General features: G+C 39.9%; 2 protein-coding genes across 3 annotated transcripts; one reads left to right on the top strand and one right to left on the bottom strand.

Annotated features, from left to right (window-relative positions):
- Window positions 1-302: 302 nt before the first annotated feature.
- On the bottom strand, window positions 303-8621 carry COA8 (cytochrome c oxidase assembly factor 8). Its single transcript, XM_083360375.1, has 6 exons — window positions 8407-8621; window positions 5588-5785; window positions 4474-4537; window positions 3473-3563; window positions 1839-1954; window positions 303-1083 (listed from the first exon to the last, which is right to left on the bottom strand). The coding sequence occupies exons 1-5, from the start codon at window positions 8572-8574 to the stop codon at window positions 1867-1869; spliced, it is 609 nt and encodes a 202-aa protein (XP_083216501.1). The 5' UTR covers window positions 8575-8621; the 3' UTR covers window positions 303-1083; window positions 1839-1866.
- A 48-nt stretch (window positions 8622-8669) lies between these two features.
- Window positions 8670-16291, top strand: BAG5 (BAG cochaperone 5). 2 transcript variants are annotated; one of them, XM_083379630.1, is made up of 2 exons: window positions 8670-8816; window positions 11180-16291. In XM_083379630.1, the coding sequence occupies exon 2, from the start codon at window positions 11208-11210 to the stop codon at window positions 12558-12560; it is 1353 nt and encodes a 450-aa protein (XP_083235756.1). In that variant the 5' UTR covers window positions 8670-8816; window positions 11180-11207; the 3' UTR covers window positions 12561-16291. The 2 variants fall into 2 exon arrangements, with proteins under 2 accessions (XP_083235756.1, XP_083235757.1); XM_083379631.1 differs by having other exon boundaries at window positions 8789-8968.
- The last annotated feature ends 5707 nt before the right edge of the window (window positions 16292-21998 follow it).

A 21998-nucleotide genomic window follows, 5' to 3' on the forward strand; every position in this document is an offset into this window, starting at 1 on the left:
CAGCCAGAAGTCGATCTCAATGAGACTGTTTTGAAAATAGATGAGTCAATTGCTCTAATGCCATCAGCAAATCATTATATGACATGCCATACTGTATATATTTTGAACTGTGGAATAGAGGCTGCTTTTCCATTAAACTAATGCAATCTATCATATATCTATTAAAGAAACATCTATTGGATATGCCAATCAATAAATAAAGGTAATATTTATGTAAGACTAGATTGACAAGACACGGATGACTTCTTCAAGAATGAATAATACTCATTATGAGATTTAAAAAATGAATACATCCAAATGGAGACATGTTGTTTGCATTTAATTAAATGAAGCAATTACAAAATCATCTTAAAATATTACAATCATTTAGCAACTGGTGATGTGTTAAAAAGATGAAAGGACTGGACACTGTTGGTAGAGATCATCTCGATTGTGCTGTCAACCCAATCCTCTTTATATTTTCCTGGGATCCATGCTGCAGGTCCAATAGTTTTTAAGTACAAGTATTTCATATGCAGCCAGATAATTCCTTGTCATAGGACCAGCCCAAGCAGGTTGCAAAGTGGCATTAGGTGTGTCTTGTAGGGCAGATCTGGCATTTCTACTTCTCAGATCCTTGGACCTGTCCATCTCAGATAATGCCTCATCATAACGTGTTATTGACATCCACTCTTCAGCCATTTAGCAAGATGTTCTGTACACACCATAGACCCTTATTTTGGTCACTAATTTTTAAATAATGTAATGCAGGCCAAAGCAATTCATACCCAGCAACAAAAGTCTCTATTAGGAGGATCATTCCTAACTTAAAAACTTTGCAGTAAATCATGATGTAAATGATGCAATTACAGTATTGTCTTCACGTATTACAGTATAATGCTGGCATCTTCATAAGTGATATCCATAGAAAATATATATTACTTCTATTTCTTAACCACTGCTGTCAGCTGGAAGCATCTGGTATATGAATTAACAAAATAAATAAATAAATAAAAACAAGCACCTACATACAAATATACCAGAATGCTTTGATATAATTTAGGACAGAAATTCAATTCTTCATTTCATCTTTGGTTGAAAAAACTAAAAAGAGAGAGAAGAGAGAAATTAGAGTATAATTAGTCTATAATTAATATTTGGGCATGCTATCTTAAAACATGGAACCACTAGAGCAGACACGTCAAACTCGCAACATCACGTGACATCGCGCAACGTATCGGAACATTTCCGCCATTGCCGGCAAAGGGGTGGGCGCGGCTTCTGGATGATGTGTCCGGCCCATGGGCCGGCAGTTTGACACCCTGCACTAGAGTAATACAAGAAACACCGCTGGATTTATCTAAAGAGAAAATTAGGACATTTCTTTCAAAATGGCGTTATTCTGTCCATTTTCAGTAAGCCATAAGTGAAATTGGCAATATATTTAAAGTTCCCCAAAAAGAGGAATGTTTCTCTACAGAAGGGCAGAAGCTGCTGCTTAACTACTGGAGTGATTTTTTTAGAATTTGTTAGCTTTAAATTAGTATAATGACATAAATGTAAATAGTAGTTGGTAACTCTTCATGCATGCACTCTGAAGCATAAATTTGTAGTTGTATATTTTTAAATATACAGTGACAATTAGAACAATTAATCAGTGGAACAACTTGCCTACAGAAGCTGTGAATGCTCCAACACTGGAAGTCTTTAAGAAGAGACTAGAAGCCATTTGCCTGAAACGGTATAGGGTTTCCTGCCTGAGCAGGGGGTTGGACTAGATGACCTCCAAGGTCCCTTCCAACTTATTATTATTGTTATTATTATTATTGACAAAGCTGCAACTTAAGAGTCAATTTTACCCAATGTTGCTGCCTGTTAGTTTGCACTTCATTTCAGTCCAAATTTCTTCCACGCTTTTTCAAATGCTACTTGTCCCATGAGGAATGTGATGGTAAAATTCCGTTTGTACCATTCCCTACATTTTAGAAGCAAGGGAACATAGCAAAATCATGGTCATCTTGAAAAAAATATTAAGAAGATAAATATTTAGAAAAACCTTTCTCTCTCTTGTATAATTAAAGTGAACCCTAACAAATTTGTACTGTTAGAAATACCTTTCTAGAAAAATACCTTACTCTGTACTATATGTGTATGGGTATGTGCAAAAACATATGCTCCATTATTTGAAGCACCATTTTATTTATTTTATTTTATTAGGCTAACATGCTTCTGTAGTATGAAAAAGGTCTCTTTTAATAAAGCTTATATAAACTGCAATAATATACCAATGCAGTGAATACAAATTAGGTTAAGAGACATTCTTTTATTTCTGAAACGAGTTTCTAACTCTACAAATTCATCAAAAGATCTAAGTATGGTCCTCTTCTGAATGTGTTGCATAGCCCTATCTGATAAACAATAAGTTAACAATTTATTAAATTAATACAAAAATGTTGTGTTATTAAAATATGATAATACAGATAAGATAAATGATTTTATCACTCGGATAAATTTTATCATTTTAAATATTGCATACAATATTTAAATGAAACTAAAACTAAAGAGAGAAGAGAGAAATTAGACTATAGTCTATAATTAATATTTGGGCATCCTTACAATGGAACTATCTTAATACACAGAGCCACTAAAGTAATACAAGAAACACCACTGGATTTTTTCTAAAGAGAAAATTAGGACATTTATTTCAAAATGGTGTTTTGCTTTTTCATTGTATTAGTTACCTTGGAAATATACTTTTTAAAATAGAGTAACTGTTTCAAAGAGCAGCTATACTTATGTGTGTTCAAAAGTATCTTTGCTTAATTCATCTGGATTTTCTTCCAACTATGTTCAGAGTTGTATTGTAATAAAGTGAAGTGCTGTATCAATGTGTCCAGATAAATTATATTGTTTCCTAGTTCAATATTTAATGTAACTCTTATTGCCTATTGTCCTATTAAATTAAAACTGTGAATAGGATTATATATTTTAATCTTAATGTGGTATATCATGTAGCAGTACTGTACTGTATGCAAATAATGATAAGAATCCTGTTTCTAAATGACAAATGAACTTATGCAGTTTATTTAGGACTGCAACATCTTACCTGGAAGCATGCAAACAACTACACTTTCTAAATCTACAATTTTATGCCCCCTTAGCTGTAAATCTCAGTGAATGCAATTGAGTGTTTTAGGCCTCATGGTATCTGCCTCAAGGCCTTCTATGATCACTTAGGTAGATTATGACACTGATGCACTGTCTACTGTGCTAGATGAAATGCAGTCAATAAAGAAATATTAAGAATATAAAAAGTACAGTGCAGATTGGTAGGTGAGTGAATAGCAACAGAGAAACAGATAAAGTCAGCTGGTGATTTGGAAACAGTTCCAAAAAGTTTATTAAATAAATTGTTGAAAGAAATCAATGAAAGAGAAAGGTAAACTGATTTAACAAATAAGGAAAGAAAAGTATCCTGAAAAGTATCTCTTACCTATTATAGTATACATTTTTTCCCAAGTTTTTACTTAGGAAATCTTTGTAAAATTCAGCCATTTCTTCTGCAGTCAGTGATGCTTTCTGACCTGAAAGAGAAATAAAATCACAATCTTAACGGTTAATTTCTTTGTTATTTATTTGACAGGTTTAATATCAAATAAGAACTGAAGCCAGGATATCCAAATTTATGGATTTTTGGCTACATACTGTCTCTTCTATATACAAACAACTCTCCACAAAATAGCTGTATTATTTTAAGGATGTTCAAATTAAATATCTTTACGAACTCTGTAAAATGGAAATGCTGTATGAATTACAAACAGTAGCATTAGTAATAACTGGTTAAATCATGGCTGTCCAAACTTTTGGCTTGCTGCACTGAGTGAAGAGAAATTGTCTTGGGCCACAAATAAAATATATAATATAGTTAGTGTATATAAATAACAAACTTCCTGTTAAAAGCTTACAATCTTGTGGGGATGCCTTATTAACTGTTCAGGAGTGCATGTGGCCTATAGGCCATGGATTGGGATGCCTGGGTTAAATGAATAGTATAGTACTAAGCAGAGAAATAAAAACATTCTTTTGTAGCTAAGAGTCACCCCAAATTCATGGAAAATTATAGACTTCTTCCAGGCTTCTCAGTAATTAAATTTTAGTTATATTACTCCTTATCATGAGTTCTCTAACTTGTAACTTCATTCTCAAGGAGCCTAATGTTCTTATTCTAAAACTGAACTTTCTGCAATAGAATCTATTTTAAATCACTAATGAAATTTGAGGATTAGAAACACTGTAAGGAAATTAAGCTATGCTACAGCAAATATTCCAAGCCATTTTTGTTTTAGCTTTACCAAATACAGTCATATATGCATGATTTCTTTGATCAAAAATGGGATATAAGTATTCTAAGATTTAAGATTCTAAGATTTAAAATCCACAAGTAACATAAATCATTTAAGAATGTATGCCAAATGGTAAAACTAATGATCTAACCTTTGTCATCTCTTGGCTGTATACCTTTGGCTTTCAATCTAGAACAAACAAATTCTTCTTTTTCCTGAAATAAGATTCAATAATATTATAATGTATTGGTTCTTAGTTTATTGGTATCATCGTATTAAGTGATAATTATCAATCATAATAGTTTATGATTGCAAAATCAACTCCATCTAATATTTTAACTGATGACAAAGATACTCTTCAAAACAATTAGAGATTAAAATACCATGTTTCCCTGAAAATAAAACCCAGTCTTTTTTTGCCTCCAAAAGAGGCACCAGGTCTTATTTGTGTGTGTGTGTGTGTGTGTGTGTGTGTGTGTGTTCTCCACGGTTTCACCTCGTGGCAGCGGCACCAACAGCCCTGTCCAGCCGGCCCACTTCTTCTGCAGCCAAAGGAAATGCCTCTTCAGCTGAGAATGGAGCTCCTGAATGATGCACAGGACGCCCCCCCCCCACACACACAGCTTGCATTTTGCCATCAGAGGCCTTCCAGAAAGGCCTCTGACAACGAAATACAGGCTGGGGGGCCCTGCAGAATAAGTGGGCCAGCAAGGCGAGGCAGGTGTCGATTCATGGGAGGCCTGGCTGCAATGGTAGGTGGGTGCGGGGTGTGTGGGACTGCTCCACCCTCCCCACTCCCACCCTAGCTTGATTTTTAGGCATGCACCTTGCCCAAAACTAGGGCTTATTTTGGGGGTAAGACTTATATTAGCCCCCCCAAAAAATCAAGCTAGGACTTACTTTCGGGGTGGGTCTTACTTTCGGGGAAACACAGTATCTTCAACATATGCAATTCTGTAACAAAAAAAATCAGTCATTCTGATATGACTATTAAAAGTGAGAGAGGAACACACTTGTACAGCAATACTTCCCCCTACAAAAAGAATACACTGGTTCTAGGTTGGCGTAAACAGATAATTAAGTTTATGATAGTAAGACTTCATAATTGACATTGGAGAAATTTAGAAAAGAAAAATGTTAAAAATATTACAAATATAAAACATGAATTGTATATTGAATAGTTGAATAGTATCATTGCTTTAAACAAATCTTCCTACAAGACTTAAATGAACAACCAGTGCCATCTAGTGGTTTTATATTTCTACCTTTCTAAATGATAAATTTTGATTTGCCCAGAATTCTTGATTCCAAGCCTGAGTTTCCTGCCTAAGTTCTCTCAGTCTTCGCTCCAATGGAGTTTCATCTTTAGGAACATAAAATATTACTGGTCGAAGGTTTGAACACTGATCAGGAGGTCCAATCCAATCACAACAAGAATCTGAAGGTGGGTGAAAACGTGAAACCTTAAAAAGAGAGGAGGAGGGGTTAATAATACAAACCATCACAAATTATCTCAACATTATATTGCCCAAAGAGGCAGGCTATACAAACAATTATAAAAGTGAGATAAGATTAAGCAGAATTTTAAAGAACAACATTTAACACTGGGCAAAATTCAATCTTATGTCTGTTTATCTTGTAGTTTAGCAAACATCAAATAGGTGGTGAAATGAAGAAATAATCATAACAAATATTTTTTTAAAAAATAAAATATAATGCACACAATTTTCCAAATTTCATACACAGATCCTTTTTTCCCGATAGAAAACAGTTGTGGTATTTGTGATATGTCTCTGTAAGACTTAATATCTTTAGTTTGCCCTTAATCCCCCAAACACCCAAATGTGCAGTTCCAAAATCATGAGATCATGCGTTACTGAACATCCCCACTGTAATTTTTAGATCCTCTTTTTTAACAAGAAAACTTCAAGTGAAAAACTGATCTCCTCATAAAGAAGTAACTGAATCAGAAAAAAGAAAATAAACCACAAAACAGAATACCGCATAGGAGTAAAGTTCATGGAAGGCTGATAAACTGAAGCAATTGTTTGTAATTTTAACTGCAGAAGATGAATTGTGAGGATATTAAAATCATTTTATAAGCTGCCCTTCAAAATAATTTTTCCAGGTAACTTGTAATACAGTTTTCTGAAATTGTAATTTTGAGACTAATCTTAACTAATCTAACATGGCAAAAAAAACCCCAAAATGTTATTGGAGATAAATGGAAACAGCAATAGTTACTGACTCTTACTCCTAGTTTGGGGGAATTGTATTAAAGTTTCAAAAGCTAACAAAATAGGTGTGCCTCATTCCAGTTCTAGGGACCACTATGGACCAGGTAGTAGCATCAGTGGAGAAGGGTGTCAGAAGGGAGAATAATGTACTTAATGTGGTGACCCAAGTCTTCATCCCTTTATACACACATAAAGAAAAGGAAGAACTTAGATTATGATGCCATATCCACTATCCCACAGAATTCAGTGAGTAGGTGTGCTCCATTCATTTCTTGTCAAGCCTCACGTGAGGAAGGATGGCTTAAAGGTCTCAGTGATGGTGAACCTGATTGCAACCCAAAACCCACTTATTTATCACCGGGTGCCTGGTAGGCATGGTCCACTGGGTGGGCGTGGCTGTGGTGGTCACGGCAGATTGGATGGGTGTGGCCAAGGTGGGCCTGGTCACCTCAATGTTGCTTTTTTTTTATTTGGAGGGACACCTGTGGAGAGGGACACCTGTGGAGGGTAGGCAGGAGGCTCATCCTGCAGCTGAGGCAAGGCAGGGTGGGGGTGCCATTGCCATAGGGCAAGGCAAGGGCTGGGGAGGCTGCTGTCTGACACCATTGGCCCCCGCACACAGAGGCCAGTGAGTCCATGGGGGCCAACAGTGTCTGTCAACAGCCACAGTCTGCCGGCCCTTCGACTGGCACACTCTGGGGCTCCATAGCCCGCCACCAGCAGTTCAAAGAAGCTGCATCTGAGATGGATGGCCGGCCGACAGCTGAGGAGGCGATGCAGTGGGTTGTGCCTGGGAAAAGGAGAGCATGCGAGGCCAGGAGGAACGGGATGGGGGGGAGGGAAACCCACCACGCGGGGTGCATCCGGCCATGTGGGACTTCGGTGAGTTAGCAGGCGGTTGGTTGAAGAGGGACAGTTGCCATCTCCGGGGCATGGCGCGTGCGCCCACAGAGAGGGCTCTGAGTGCCGCCTCTGGCACGCGTGCCATAGGTTCGCCACCACTGGTCTAAGTAATTCTTTAGGCAGTTCCAAAATATGAAGAGATTCAGGAGTTAAAATCAGTTTCTTAACTTAAAATTCTTAAAAGTCATGCTGATGATGAAGTGAATATTCAGTCCCAGGGAGTTCTCTGGCTGTCAGTTTCCAAACTGTCTTCAAAATCAGCTTTACATAAAAGTACAAAACAGTGATCTAGGTGAGCAGTTAGCTACCAGAGCACTGATTACTGAAGCTAACCTAAGTGGTTAAAAGTGCATTGAACAGAAGAAAGCATTTTTGTTTAATGAAAAAAAAAAGAATCTCACATCAACAAAAGATGCAACCAGATCCCTTTTATTTCATAGAAAAAACAAACCCAAAAGGAATAATATACTAGAATGCACAAGTTATGCACAGTGCCTTGTCTAGGATAAGAAACAATCGCTTTACTAATTCCAAGCGGCTTCCTTCATTTCTGTGATTTGCTTATGAACATTTGATGAATAAATCACAATTGGCTGGATTTACAGAACACGCAAAAGCAATCAGATTATCGTTAAAACTTGTGCCATGTCAGGGGTCGGCAACCTCGGCTCTTTTATGACTCGTGGACTTCAACTCCCAGAATTCCTGAGCCAGCATAGCTATGCTGGCTCAGGAATTCTGGGAGTTGAAGTCCACGAGTCATAAAAGAGCCGAGGTTGCCGACCCCTGTGCTATGTGAACCAAGCCACCGACTCTATGACAGCAGAAAGTTACCCGGTGCCCTCCCACAGTCTCGTCACGCTGGCTTGGAAAAGATTCGGAACGGAAGCATGAAACTTTGGCAGGGCACCCGGGTACCTAGCCCTTTATTTCCTCCGCGTTACCTTTCTCTTGGGAGGCGAGGGCGCGCTCTTCCTCTCCGGGTCTTCGCCACGCGAAGATCCCCCGGAGACTGAGGATGACAAAAACCTGCAGCCCGCGCAGCTCGAGACTAGGTACGGGCAGCCGCCCAGGCTGTATGGCAACCCTCGGCTCCTCACGGCAATCGCCATCCAAGCCAGACCAAGGCAAGGGATAAACACCCCACGCAGCCGCCAAGGACTGAACGGGCCCGTTGCTTTACGGCAAGGTCGTGAAAGGCGGGGGAGGGAGAGTTCCCTGAGAGTTCTCGCGCGCTCTCCTCGTTCCCTCAAATGGCGCCGGCGTTAGCGAACGCCGGGAGTGCGCGCGAACCGGGCTGGGAGCTGGAGTGTTGTTGCAATCAGCCCTAGATCGTTTCCGAGCCACCCTTGAGGTGAGAGAGGGAGCGGAGAGGGAGGGACGCGGTGGCGAAGGTGTCACGGGCAGCTACTGTGCGCTTCCCAAGGACAGTCGTGGGAATTGGACAGCGGAGGGAATGATGGAAAGTCCGCACGCTGGTTCGAAGGAAGGGAGCTAGAGGACGACGTTAGTGAAATTACCTGACTCGTGGGGTCTTTTGTGTGTGTGTGAAGTATGGAGTGAAGATGAAGAGGAGAAGACTTGCGGAATAAGGAGGGAAAGTTGGGCAGCCGGTGCTTGCCGACGGGGCGAAGGAACTGGGCGAGTTAACATGCCCGGGTGATGGGTGTTGTTTTTTTTAATTGGGAAGCGTGGAAGCGGCTCCAGGCTTCTCAAACTGAAAAAAAAACAACAGCAAAAGCAGCCCTGCCTGGTAAAATTGCTTGGTGGGCGGTTGTGAAGAGCAGCGAGACTGGCATGCCGGTGAAGTTGGAAGCTGAATCGAAAAGAGGAGGAGGAGAAGGCTCAGCAGAGCCCTGCAGCCGACGGGGTGGACTGAAAGCTCCGCTACGCAAGCCCAATTGTCGCCCTTTCCAGCCCATCGGCCTGTGGCGTCCTCGCCTGCCTGCCTTTTTTTTTTTCTTCTCCAGAGGTCAAGATGGGCTGCTGAGGGAGAAAGCCGTCGAAGCCCTCGTTCCTTGGGGCCGGCGGAGGGACGGACCTGGATTAGGCAAAGGTGGTCGGGCGGAGTGGGGGGTGGGTGGGTGGGAGAGAAGGGGAGCGCCTGGCCTCCCAAGGCGGGTAGGCCAAATGGCTGTTCGCCTCGTGTTGCGTGTTCTTGTTTGCGGCGAAGAGGTGTAAAGCAAAGCCCCCTTAGTGCAGCGGGGCGGGCTTCCTGGAAAGACCCGCTCTGCGTCAGATCAGGCGACTAGTCCGCACTACTACTTGCAGGTGTGAAGCAGCGGCCGCGCAGGGGGCGGGCGAGTATTTAAGCGTAGCGTAGTTGACGGCGACGGAATCCCGGCGGGAAGGATGGATTTAGGGCAGCGTTTCCCAACCTTAGGAACTTGAAGATGCGTGGACTTCAACTCCCAGAATTCCCCAGCCAGCGTAGCTGGCTGGGGAATTCTGGGAGTTGAAGTCCACGCATCTTCAAGTTCCTAAGGTTGGGAAACGCTGATTTAGGGAACAGCTGGGAACAGCTGCGTCTGGGGGTGGCGAATTGAGGCCGGAGATTTGTCACGGCGAGGATGGTCTTTCACACACACACACACACACCCTTCCCGGGAAATAGCTCCTGGTTATAAAGGGTGCGTGGGAACGGGGAAACAGGAATTAGGCCTGGCGGGATTCTCCTGTTCTCGTCTCCTCCGGAACCCGAAGCCCTTCGCTTTCTCGGCCTCCCCGGCGACCCCCCTCCTGCCGCCCTTCCCGGAGAAGCGCCCCGGTGGCCAAAGCGGAATTAGATTGTGCGGCATTGTGAAGTCACGGGAGCGGGGGGAGGGGATTGAGGACGGCGGGGAGCTTGTCCCCGCGCTCTACCTGGGGGAAGCGGCCCGAGCTCGGGGCTGATTCCTGGCTACCTTCCTGCAGGAATGTAGGATTGAAACGGGGGCCGGGGGATCAAGCTCTGTGCGCGGGGACTCGCTTCCCCCAAAGAGCTTCTCACTGGGTAAGAAGAATAGGAGGGAGGCTACAAGTGCTTGGGGCTGAATTGAGTTGCAGCTTCGCTCTATACTCCTATCTATACCAAAGCAGTAGCTGGTAGAATGGGAACGTGTTTGTTTGAATGGGATCGGTGGACCAGACAGACTCAAAGCATTGTCACCCCGAGTAGCTAAAGGACTTGTGCCGTTTGAAATTAAGAGGACGACTGTCTTATTTCTGGAGAAAAGAGGAAAAGGCAAAAAATATAACTTGGTATTTCCCTGGGATGAGCAAAGAAGGTTAATGAGAGAATATGTCTGTTTTTGTCCCTGTTTTACCTGCTTTTGATACTAGAAGAATATTATTTGGGAATGCAGTTGCTACTGTTTTTTCCCCCAATACGTGAGCACTTGTTATGACTTGCGTGTGGTATTTAAAGACATTGGGAAAAGAAACCACCCTGCTTGGAACATTTTAGTTCATACTTTTTTACTTTTGGCAAGGGGTAGACCAGTTAGGCATATTTAAGTTCATAATTAATAAGCATCAGAGTTAAAACAACTGGCACAATCTTTCAAGAAGATTAGAGTTATTGTATCTTCAAAAAGATGTTATGTTACTGTACTATATTGTCTCTCGAATAAAACAATAGTGGAATATTTCTTGAGTACTTCCAACTGCTCGTATATGTTTTTTTTTAATATTTTCAAGCAATCTGTTACATTTTATTATATTTTCCATTGTTTTTAGTTCTGTTGAAACTGGATGAAGAAAAAGAATGGATATGGGTAACCAACATCCATCTATCAAAAGGCTGCAAGAAATACAAAAAGAAGTCAAAGAGTTTGAACCTCAAGTAGTAGCCTTCAGTGGTTTGTCCAGTGATAGAACTTACAAGAAATTAGAAAGGACTTTGACTAAACAGCTTTTTGAAATAGATTCTGTGGATGCTGAAGGAAGAGGTGATGTTCAGCAAGCCAGAAAGAGGGCTGCCCAAGAAACTGAGAAACTGCTTAAGGAACTGGAGCAGAATGCAAACCATCCGCAAAGGCTGGAGATAGAATCCATATTTAACGAGGCACAGGCATTGGTGGAGCAGGAAATCACTGCTTTTTATAAAGGAGGCAACTGTGTAACTGAGGAATTTGAAGAAGGTTTACAGGATATAATTTTTAGACTCACTCAGGTAAAAACCGGAGGGAAAATTTCTCTGCGGAAAGCCAGATATCGCACCCTGACCAAAATATGTGCTGTTCAAGAAATTATAAGTCGTTGTACAAAGCAGCAGCCTTCCCTGCCATTGTCCAGTGATGCACATCCTTCTGTTTCCAAAATTAATTCTGTCATAGGAGATGTGAACAAAGCAAAAGGGACTCTTATTGCTGTATTAATGGGAGTAAATAACAATGAGACCTGCAGACATTTATCCTGTGTACTCACAGGTCTGATTGCTGATCTGGATGCCTTAGATGTATGTGGCCACCCAGAAATAAGAAACTATCGTAAAGAAGTAGTGGAAGAGATCAATAGATTGCAAACATATCTGGATCTGGAAGAAGAAGCAGATTCCACTTACGCTTATGACTTGGCACAAAATGGATCCATTATAAAAATAGAAGAAATACGCACGAACATGAAAGAAATTAAAGCTTCCCTTTTAAAAATAGAGAAAGCTTCAGATTTGTATCTAAAGTCAAAGACAGAGCTGCAGGGGTTAATCGCCCAGTTGGATGAAATAAGCCCAGGCAATAATCCCTGTATCCGAGAAGCCAGGAGGCGAGCTGTGATAGAAGTGCAAACCCTCATAACTTATATTGACTTAAAGGAGGCGCTTCTTAAACAACAAACTTTTGTAGAGCAAACAGAAACAGAAATCTCATCACAAAAAGCAATTTGGAATATTCTTGGAAATGTGGCTCAGATTCAACAAGAGGTGTTGTCTTTTGATGGGAACAGAACTGATAAGAACTACATGCGGCTGGAGGAGCTCCTCACCAAACAGCTTCTAGCACTTGATGCTATAGATCCTCAAGGAGATGAGTGTTCAAAGGTATCTAGAAAGCAGGCAGTGAAGCTTGCACAGAACATTCTTTACTATTTGGACATGAAAACTGATGAATGGGAGTACTAAAATAATACTGGTCTTATGTGCTAGATGTTGATTTCTCTCTTGCACTTTATAACAGACTCCCATAACTACAAGACTAACAGTTCCATCATTTGCTCATCTCTTTGAGGTTGAGTAAAAGTTGGATTGGGTTAAGCAGCAACTTTTTCCTGCTTGTGCAATCAGGCAATGAAGGCAGTCCACGTACCAATTATGTTACAATTTTTGTCATAGCCTGTTTTCAGTTGCTTGCATGATTTGTGAAGAAGACTCCCAAAATTGCATCTCCAGCTGTTGCCTAAAGCTTTCTATATAAAATTCTACATCAAGACAAAATACAGTTTTGCAAAATCAAAGCAAAACTAATGAGAAAATTCAGAGCAAATGTCAGTCAGCCTTAAACCAGTTTAGATATTTGCAGTTGTCTGGTTCAAACCAGTTGCAATCCAAAGGATTAAATGCAAATTACTCATGGCTGTTTTGTGTGTTTGATTTAATATTGCTGATCTTTCACCTGAGATTTTTTAATAGTTTGGCATAATATGAAACATGAACATATCTGAAATATAAATATAAATTGTAATTGTATACTTTCTTCTGACTTCCATAGGATTATTTCAGAATTAACAGACTTACAGTCGATCAGTTTGCACATTCTGGAGTTCTCATTATGTAAACTAGAGGAACACCAGAATATAGAAATGTTACGACTTTAAAAATAGAATGCATAGCATAGGTTGAACAATATATATTTCCTGAATTATGGTGCTTTTCAGTAACCAAACAATGATCTTGAATTTGGGATCTTAATAGCTGTGGAGATATTTTCCTTTAATTTTGTGAAGACTTGGTAGATATTTGGCAACTTGTCAAATATTCCTTTGCATTTTTTTGATTGATTCATCATTTCTTTTTGCAGACCAAGCTTGACACAAAAATGTTACTTTTTCTAAGATTTCATGTGCTGCTGGTTATAGCTTAAGAGTGTTGTTTAAAATTATTTTCTTTTTCCAAATGCTGTTTATGATTTATGCAGACAGCAGATATTTCTTTTGACTTTTTTATCTTTCAATCCATCAGAATGATTAAACATTTCAGAAAACAGAATTTAAAAAGTAGAAGCATTATTATATATTACTTTATCTTGAATAGGTTACATGTACTATTCCTGAGTATAAAAGAAAAAGTTGCTTTAATTTTTTAACGTTGTGTCCTCCACACATTTTTGTCTTCACTGAAGTTTCATAATTCATTAACAATGTCTGATAATATTTCTGAATACACCAAACTTAAGTCAGTTTAACTATAATTTTTCCCTATTGCTTATAAATTCAGAATAGGAGAAATCACCAGCAGTCATATTTTCAGAATGCATTATTAGTATCATCCAGAAATCTGCAGTCAATTAATATGTAGAATAACATGTTTCTAATCCAAACTCCATATAGTAATCAAAATTGGCTTGTAGAAGATTATTTCTACAATACATGATTAATGCATGCTGAGATATTACATTGATGTCTATGAATACAATTTTAGTATAGAATTAAAAGGCATAAGGCTTATTCTTGAGAAACAAGTGCCTTTTAAATGACCTTTGAATTTGTAGCACCTTGTAGTTTATGACTGCTGTAGTTTACTTCATGGTGTTTTTCAGTGAAGCTTTTTCTGTATGATGGATTACTTATCATTTATCATATTTGTAAGGCTCTACTGGGATATTAGCAAACGCCTAAAACCTTGATGGCAGCAAACTCCGTTTTGCTTAGTTTTGTCGTCGACTTAGTCTCTTGGCTCAATTCTCTGCTCTCTCATGTGTGTCATTTCTGTAAGACGTAAAAAAGGAGTAGTGGCTCAATTTACTTTAAAATTAATTTTGATCTAGCTGTATTTTTTTAAGCTTGGTGTATTTTTGTTGTCCTGATATTTTGGTGAATCTTTGTCAATGAACAGTTAATAGAGTCCAAAATGGACTAATAAGCATTTGGGTAACTTCATCATCAGTGACTTCATTTAGTCCCTTTTGTTATTGCTTAAAATGATTACTTTTACCTGCTTGTAACTGTTCTAGTTTGGGTCCTTAGTAAATTGTCTAGCATATCTGATTAAGATATTTTCACTTTCATTAAAAGTTTTCATTCTAGTTACATGGTTTTGATTATAAACTCTGCATACATAATTTCCACATGATTTGGATTCCCCATTAATATAACTTTGAAAATAATAATACAAGTGTTTTTCTTCTAGTCTCTTTTTCCCTATATAGGACTTCAACTTCCACGTGGAAGCCATTGCTTATCTGCATACTCTGAAATGAGATGGCAGATTAGACATGTATTTTTAGGGAACAAATAAGTAATTGTGTATCTACTTGTCCCTCAGCTCACAGAAAACTTCACCAGAAGATACTTTTGTGAAAGAAAGAGAAAGATGATTAATGCTGATTCTCCTGTCTCTTTACCTCTCTGCTTTCCATAAAATAAGCTTCAGTGTTTAGGGAGCAGCATTAAATTTGGTGTTGGCAATTGTAGCAAAAAGAAAGTTTATATTTGGATTTGGGTTTTATGCTGTTTATGCTTCAGACATGTATTCTTAATGTTGGTTACTAGTTATTAGCAACTTGCATGGGGAAAAAAACTTCAATAAATTCCAACGACTGTAGTAGAAGAGGAGAAAGTCTTTCATTCCCATGCAGTTCTGAAGAAGTCAAGCAATGATTTACGGAACTTTCTGGAATCACATAGTGGGTGATTTAGTGATTTAAAAAGAATGGAAAACTGTAAAAGCAGTTCAGAACTGTTTCCCTTATGCAACTGAAGGCCATTCTGTTTTACACCACATGCATCTGGTGTTTTTTGTTATTTTAACTTTAAATTTTTCTATTAATGTTTTGCTTATGTTTTATATGTAACTGCAATGCTATTGTTCTAAACTTCAACACATAGGCTTCTAGTACACAGAGACATTCTTAAGGTTCTCATAACTTGTATCTTTTAAAAGATGCAGGTTTTAAAGAGAATGTAATAAAATTACAGTAGATATTGTAGTAAAAGCATAATTTCCCATTTTTCTATTTAAAAGTAATCTCTAGCTCACAGATTTAAGTGTGCTTTGCTGATCTGTTATTTTAAAGTTACTTGGTATAATTATAGATCTGATTTTTGCATGAATAAATATAAAGTAAATATGATAAACCAAAATGAAACATTACAAATTTGTTTTGCCCTTTTAAGAATATTCTTTTTCTACTTAACATGTAAGTAGGTTACAGCACATATTTTCCATGCAATGATTTAACAGTGTCTTCTGCAGTTTTGCATTGGACCAGATTGGAGGGTTTTTTTAATATAAAGGCTTTTGTGCAGTGCCATAGTATTTAGGGTAAGAAACATGTAATTCTATTCAAATACATCATGATTTTGATTGTATTGCTTTAGATATTCTGTTGCTCTAAAAAGCCTTCTGATAGCTTTCTGATGTTTTTGCTAGCAAACATGAAACAATTTTGTTTTGAGCAGTTTGAAATTAACTATTCCAATATGACTGGCAAACCATTGTAATCAGCTTCTATAATTAAGCTTTCTCTGGGCACTAGACCTGTAGTTGATACATATTCTGTTGTATGTTAAATTTGAGAACAAGCTACCACGTGGCTGGAGCTTGCTGGTTTTTGATTTAAGTGTATCATCTCATGTTTATGTATTGCACTGTTCAGTATATACAGATTCAGAAATCAATAAATTATCTGGATGTTGCTTTCTTGACAATTCACTTTAGGACAGGATAATTCCTTGTGTTGTACGGTGGGTTGTGTGCATAAAATTCTATACTTTGACATAATGGTCTATAGCAGGGCTTTTCAACCTTTTCACCCATTGTACCATTTTAGGATATGGCAACATCCGAGTACCACCAGTTGCCTAGCAAGGTGTCAAAAACTTGACCAAAAAAAAAGGAAAAAAGTGATGAAGTACATGTAGTCCTCGACTTACAACAGTTCGCTTAGTGACTTTTCAAAGTTACAGTGGCACTGAAAAAAGTGCCCCCCAAGCCACAGCCGAGCAAGACACCTGCCTGCCTGCCCGGTGGCGCTCTTCCTCCTGTCCGAGGTTTTCATTGTTGTGAGCATTTCTGTTGAGGATTGGCAGCAGGGGTGAGAGTGGGGGGGTATTTGGTTTTTATTTCCCCTGTCTGCTGGGTGGTTGCAGCAGGTTTTGGTCACTTCACATGACCCTGGGACATGAATCAGTTGCCAAGCATCTGAATGTAAATCACAAGACCCTGGAGATGCTGCAACATTCCAGCTGATTGGCAATTCTTCTGGGCTTAGAAGTGCCAGGATCAGCGCCGAGCTCCAGCTGGAGCCTGGCGCTTCCACTGAGCCCTGACAGCCCAGAAGAAGTGCTGATCCTGGCGCTTCCGCTCAGCCCTGACAGCCCTGCAGCTCCAGCCATCTCTCGCTCAGGCTTGTGCAGTGCTGCCACCGGTTCAGCTCATTCCCCTTCCCCGCTACCACTTTTCTAGGATGGTCGTGTACCACCTACCAGGTGCCAATGTACCACAGGTGTTACCCATACCACTTGTTGAAAAGCTGTGGTCTATAGCCATTACTGATATGTGGATAGCATTAAAATGTTAAATTATGTTTTTCTTCTTTTTGATAAAAATATAATTCTCAAAAATGGGCCTGTTTGGTTAAGAAATACAATTTTAGAAACAACATGTAACAAAATAATATAATGAAATGTTCAGCCTTTCCTCAACTAGACACTTTGGATGGTCATACAGTACATGCCCTGATCACCTCATGATTAAATTATGGCAATGTGCTCTGCATGAGTTTGCCCTTGAAGACCATCTGGAAGCCTCAACTGATTCAAAATGCTGCAACTTGAGCAGTAATTTCCTGACAGAACAATTAATCAGTGGATCAACCTGCCTTCAGAAGCTGAGAATGCTCCAACACTGGAAGGTTTTAAGAAGAGACTGGACAGCCATTTGTCTGAAATGGGATAGAGTTTCCTGCCTGAGCAGGGGTTTGGACTAGATGACCTCCAAGGTCCCTCCCATCATCATCATTATTATTATTATTAATCAGGCACTTTTCATTATGCCCATGAGTCCCAAGCTGTGTTGGATGCCAGTAGGTTTCCAATTGCAATTCAAGGTACAAGTTGTTATCTATTAAGTCCTTAATGGCACAGAGCCTGGTTATCTGAGGGTGTTGCTTCATTTCCAACTGTTTCTGCTCACCCATTATGTTTGGGCTGAGTGAGTGGGCTCTGGCTCTCCTCAATTAAACATTTTGTGGGACCAATGAAGCATGCTTTCTAAGTCACTGCTCCCTACCTCTGGAAAAGAATCCCCCCCCCAAAATATGGACACTGCCATTGTCCTGCCATTTTGGAAAGCCCTTAAGACCTGACTCTGTTCCTAGACTTTGGGTTAGCTGCTTGTGTTTTTATTGTTTTGGTTATTTTTGAATTGGACTGTTGGTTTATATTTTTCATTGTTTTCATTATGTATTTGGATTTTGTAAGCTGCCCAGAAATTACTGAAGTGAGCAGCCATCACATATTAAATTATTATTAAAATTAAAATGTAAAATTGCAAGCTTAGAATCAGACTATCTAGGATTTAACTACTTGAACTCTTGAATGGAAGAAGTGATGTAATTGTAACAAATAACTATATGCAATTTAATGGACTTCCCAATCAAAAAGATTTTCAAAGGGGGAACAGAATACAAATGAAGTAATTAATTCTAATTCCATCTTTTTTCTAAAAAACATTCCCTTTCTTCTGCTTTTCCCCCATGTAATTTGGCATAAGAGATAAAAGATGGTGAAATTTAAATAATTAGAATAAAATTTTACTGATAGGAGGGAATTTATATTTGCATGTCCTGCATAGTTAAGACCTTCTATTTAATGCACTATAGATAGCTGGCAGAAAGAAAAAGACTAAAAAAATGGCAGATAATTCATTTATTTGGTGCTTTAGGAGTTCTGTATTAATTTTTTGCAGTGTCAACATAGCATGGATCAGACCTTTTTCAGATTTGGAAACTAGATTTCACTTAGAGATTGGTATGTTAATAAATATATCTATAACCACCTTGTGACAGTATAAACAGAAATGCCTTTTTAAAGTCAGCCTAATTATATCTATATTAAGAAGAGTGGCTTCCTTAAACCAATTTCATGCAGTGTCATTTTTCCTGGGAAATATGTTAGAAGAATTGGATTACCAAAGTAATTATAATGAACTTTGTTCCTCCTCAAGGACATCCTTACATTCTGGGACTTCATGGTAAATCTCAGTACAAATTCTGATTCCTTCAACCTTATATATTGAATATTAGGTGCTATTTATAATTTTCCCCCAACCTTAGTTTTTGAATTCTTTAGAGGAAAACCTTAAAATACAACTCCAGCTCAATCAACCTTTTGCTCCATTTGCAAGGGTGGATGGGGAGTAGAGAAAAGTCCAGGAAGCACATTTTGGCCCCAGTACTCTTGATATACCCTCTTGGCCAGACCTGCCTTTCAAGTTAAAATGGAGCTCTTCTATAGAGTATTTAGAGATGTTAGGAGACTTTTGTCATCTGTTACGCAGCTATATTATATAACTTTCTCTTTGGTGGTATTTTAGATGAATATTTTAATATTATTGTATGGTTATTATTAATGCCAGAAGTATTGGAGCAGATTGATTGATTGTTGCATGGGTTTTGTTCCACTTTTTCATGCAGGCATCAGGTTTTGGAAGAGTTCTCTAGGAAAATCTGCCTTATGAAAACTATACAGAAAAGGATTTTATTAAAAGAATTAAGGCATAAATTATATCTAGCTTACATTTATGTCTTAAAGTTAGAATGCTAACAAAGAAGCAAGATAATCAAGCCATTGTAGCACAATCTGCATGCATATTAATTCACACAAAAAACTCTTGACAAAGCAAGAATAGTTATACTATTATGCAGTAAGTGACTTTTCAAGAAGAGCCAGAAATCTTAAGGGAGTGGACCGGACAAGGAAAACATCACATGCTGTAAAATAATGTATAATAATGTATAAATAATGTATGTGTAAAATAATGTATAAGAATGTAGAAAAGAAAGAAAAACAGAGAGGGAGAGAGAAAGACAGAAAAACAGAAAAAGAGACAGAAAGAAAGAAAAATGAAGGAAAGGACAATGGAAATACATATAAAAATGTAGGAAGCACATTGGGGTATACTAAAATAGCTTGATTTCTATTGCTCAATTCAATAACCCCACTAAACTAAGCTGAAAATATTCAGAATACTCTGATGAAGTAAATATGGTCCTCTTGATTATGAGCTATCATGTTGGCATCAACTTATAACAATCACATAGATATTCTCCATCCAATTATTATTATTAATTTGTCCGAGGACGTCTCCGTAGTCATGTGGCCGGCATGACTAGACGCCAAAGGTGCACGGAATGCTGTTACCTTCCCACCGTAGTGGTCCCTATTTTTCTACTTGCATTTTTACATGCTTTCGAACTGCTAGGTTGGCAGAAGCTGGGACGAGTAACAGGCGCTCACTCTGTTACGCGGCACTCAGGTTTCGACCCACCAAACTGCCGACCTTCTGATCGACAAGCTCAGCGTCCTAACCCACTGAGCCACCGCGTCCCTTTTATACTGTAGGTATATAGGTGCAATTTTGGAAGAGGACAGTGAGATGTTCTGGGATTCCCTTTTTCTAAGCACTTGCCACAGCTTGATATAATTGAGATAATCAAAGGCCTTTCTATAATAAACAAAACACGGACTGACTTTTTAAATATTATTTGGCTTTCCCAGTTATCCAATGTGCATCAGCAATAATACTGTATCTCGTGTTCCTCAGTTTTTTCTAAGGTCAACTTAATATCTGAGATCTCCCTTTCGCTCTGGTGAATGATCTCTGGAGGGCTCGGGATAGGGGATATTCCTCTGTCCTAGTCCTATTAGACCTCTCGGCGGCTTTCGATACCATCGACCATGGTATCTTGCTGCGGCGTCTCAGGGGATTGGGAGTGGGAGGCACAGTTCTTCAGTGGTTCTCCTCCTATCTCCTGGGATGCTCGCAGTCGGTGTTGGCAGGGGGGCAGAGATCGGCCCCTAGGTCTCTCGTTTGTGGAGTTCCTCAGGGGTCGGTTCTCTCGCCTCTCCTGTTCAACATCTACATGAAACCGCTGGGTGAGATCATTCGTGGTTTTGGAGTTGGGTATCATCAATATGCCGATGATACCCAACTTTTCTTCTCGACCCCAAACCACCCCAGTGATGCCCTCGCTGTGATGTCCCGTTGCCTGGAGGCGGTTCGGGTCTGGATGGGGAGGAACAGACTTCAACTCAACCCTGACAAGACTGAGTGGCTGTACATTCCGGCATCCCGGGACATTCAAAATGTTCCATCTCTTTCTATGGGGGGTGAGCTCTTACCCCCCGTGGATAGGGCTCGCAACTTGGGAGTCCTCCTAGATTCACGGCTTACCCTGGAAGATCATATAGTGGCCGTGACTAGGGGGGCTTTCGCCCAGGTTCGCCTGGTGCACCAGTTGCGGCCCTATCTGAACCGGGATGCCCTGTGTACGGTCACTCATGCGCTCGTGACCTCTCGCCTTGACTACTGTAATGCTCTCTACATGGGGCTTCCCTTGAAGACCACTCGGAGGCTCCAACTGGTACAGAATGCGGCCGCGAGAGTTGTCTTGGGAGTTTCCCGGTACTCCCATGTTACACCTTTGCTCCGCGAGCTGCATTGGTTACCAGTTGTCTTTCGGGTGAGGTTCAAGGTTTTGGTTACGATCTTTAAGTCTTTACATGGCATGGGTCCGGGATACCTCAGGGACCACCTGCTGCCGGCATCAACTCCCCTCCGCCCTGTGCGTTCCCACAGAGAGGGCCTCCTCAGGGTGCCGCCAGTCAGGGAATGCCGACTGGTGGCCCCCAGGGGGAGGGCCTTCTCTGTGGGCGCTCCGGCATTATGGAACCAACTGCCAGTGGAGCTCCGGACGGCATCAGACCTCCGAACTTTCCGTCGTGGCCTGAAGACCCACCTATTCGAAATAGCTGGTCTGGCCTGACGGGGGATTATGGGTTTTAATTGTTGTTTTAGATTTGTATTACTGTTTTTAACTGGGCATGGGTTTAATCTTTTTTAATTTTTGTATTGTCTTTTTTATATATGCCCTGTGAACCGCCCTGAGTCCCTACCAAGGAGAAGGGCGGTATACAAATTAAATAAAACTTAAACTTAAACTTTCCATTAAGGTCTCCAATCTGCACTGAATGATCCTAAGCAAGATTTTGCTAGCATGTGAAGATAAATATATTGTATAACAGTTTGCACACTGTTAGGTGTCTTTCCCCACCCTCTCTGCCTCTTCCTTTCCCTCTCCCTTACTGGAATTTAGAATCACCTCTTCCATTTTTGGATTCT

The sequence above is a fragment of the Vipera ursinii genome, assembly GCF_947247035.1.
Source record: "Vipera ursinii genome assembly, chromosome: 1".
NCBI classification, from domain to species: Eukaryota; Metazoa; Chordata; class Lepidosauria; order Squamata; family Viperidae; genus Vipera; species Vipera ursinii.

Excerpts from the sequence above, each read along its gene's own strand:
- COA8 (XM_083360375.1), bottom strand. The coding sequence starts at position 8,574 with ATGGCGATTGCCGTGAGGAGCCGAGGGTTGCCATACAGCCTGGGCGGC. Across the intron at positions 5,786-8,406 it reads CCTCGCCTCCCAAGAGAAAG|GTTTCACGTTTTCACCCACC; the intron begins GTAACGCGGAGG and ends TCTCTTTTTAAG. Across the intron at positions 3,564-4,473 it reads ACAGCCAAGAGATGACAAAG|GTCAGAAAGCATCACTGACT; the intron begins GTTAGATCATTA and ends TTTCTCTTTCAG.
- BAG5 (XM_083379630.1), top strand. The coding sequence starts at position 11,208 with ATGGATATGGGTAACCAACATCCATCTATCAAAAGGCTGCAAGAAATA.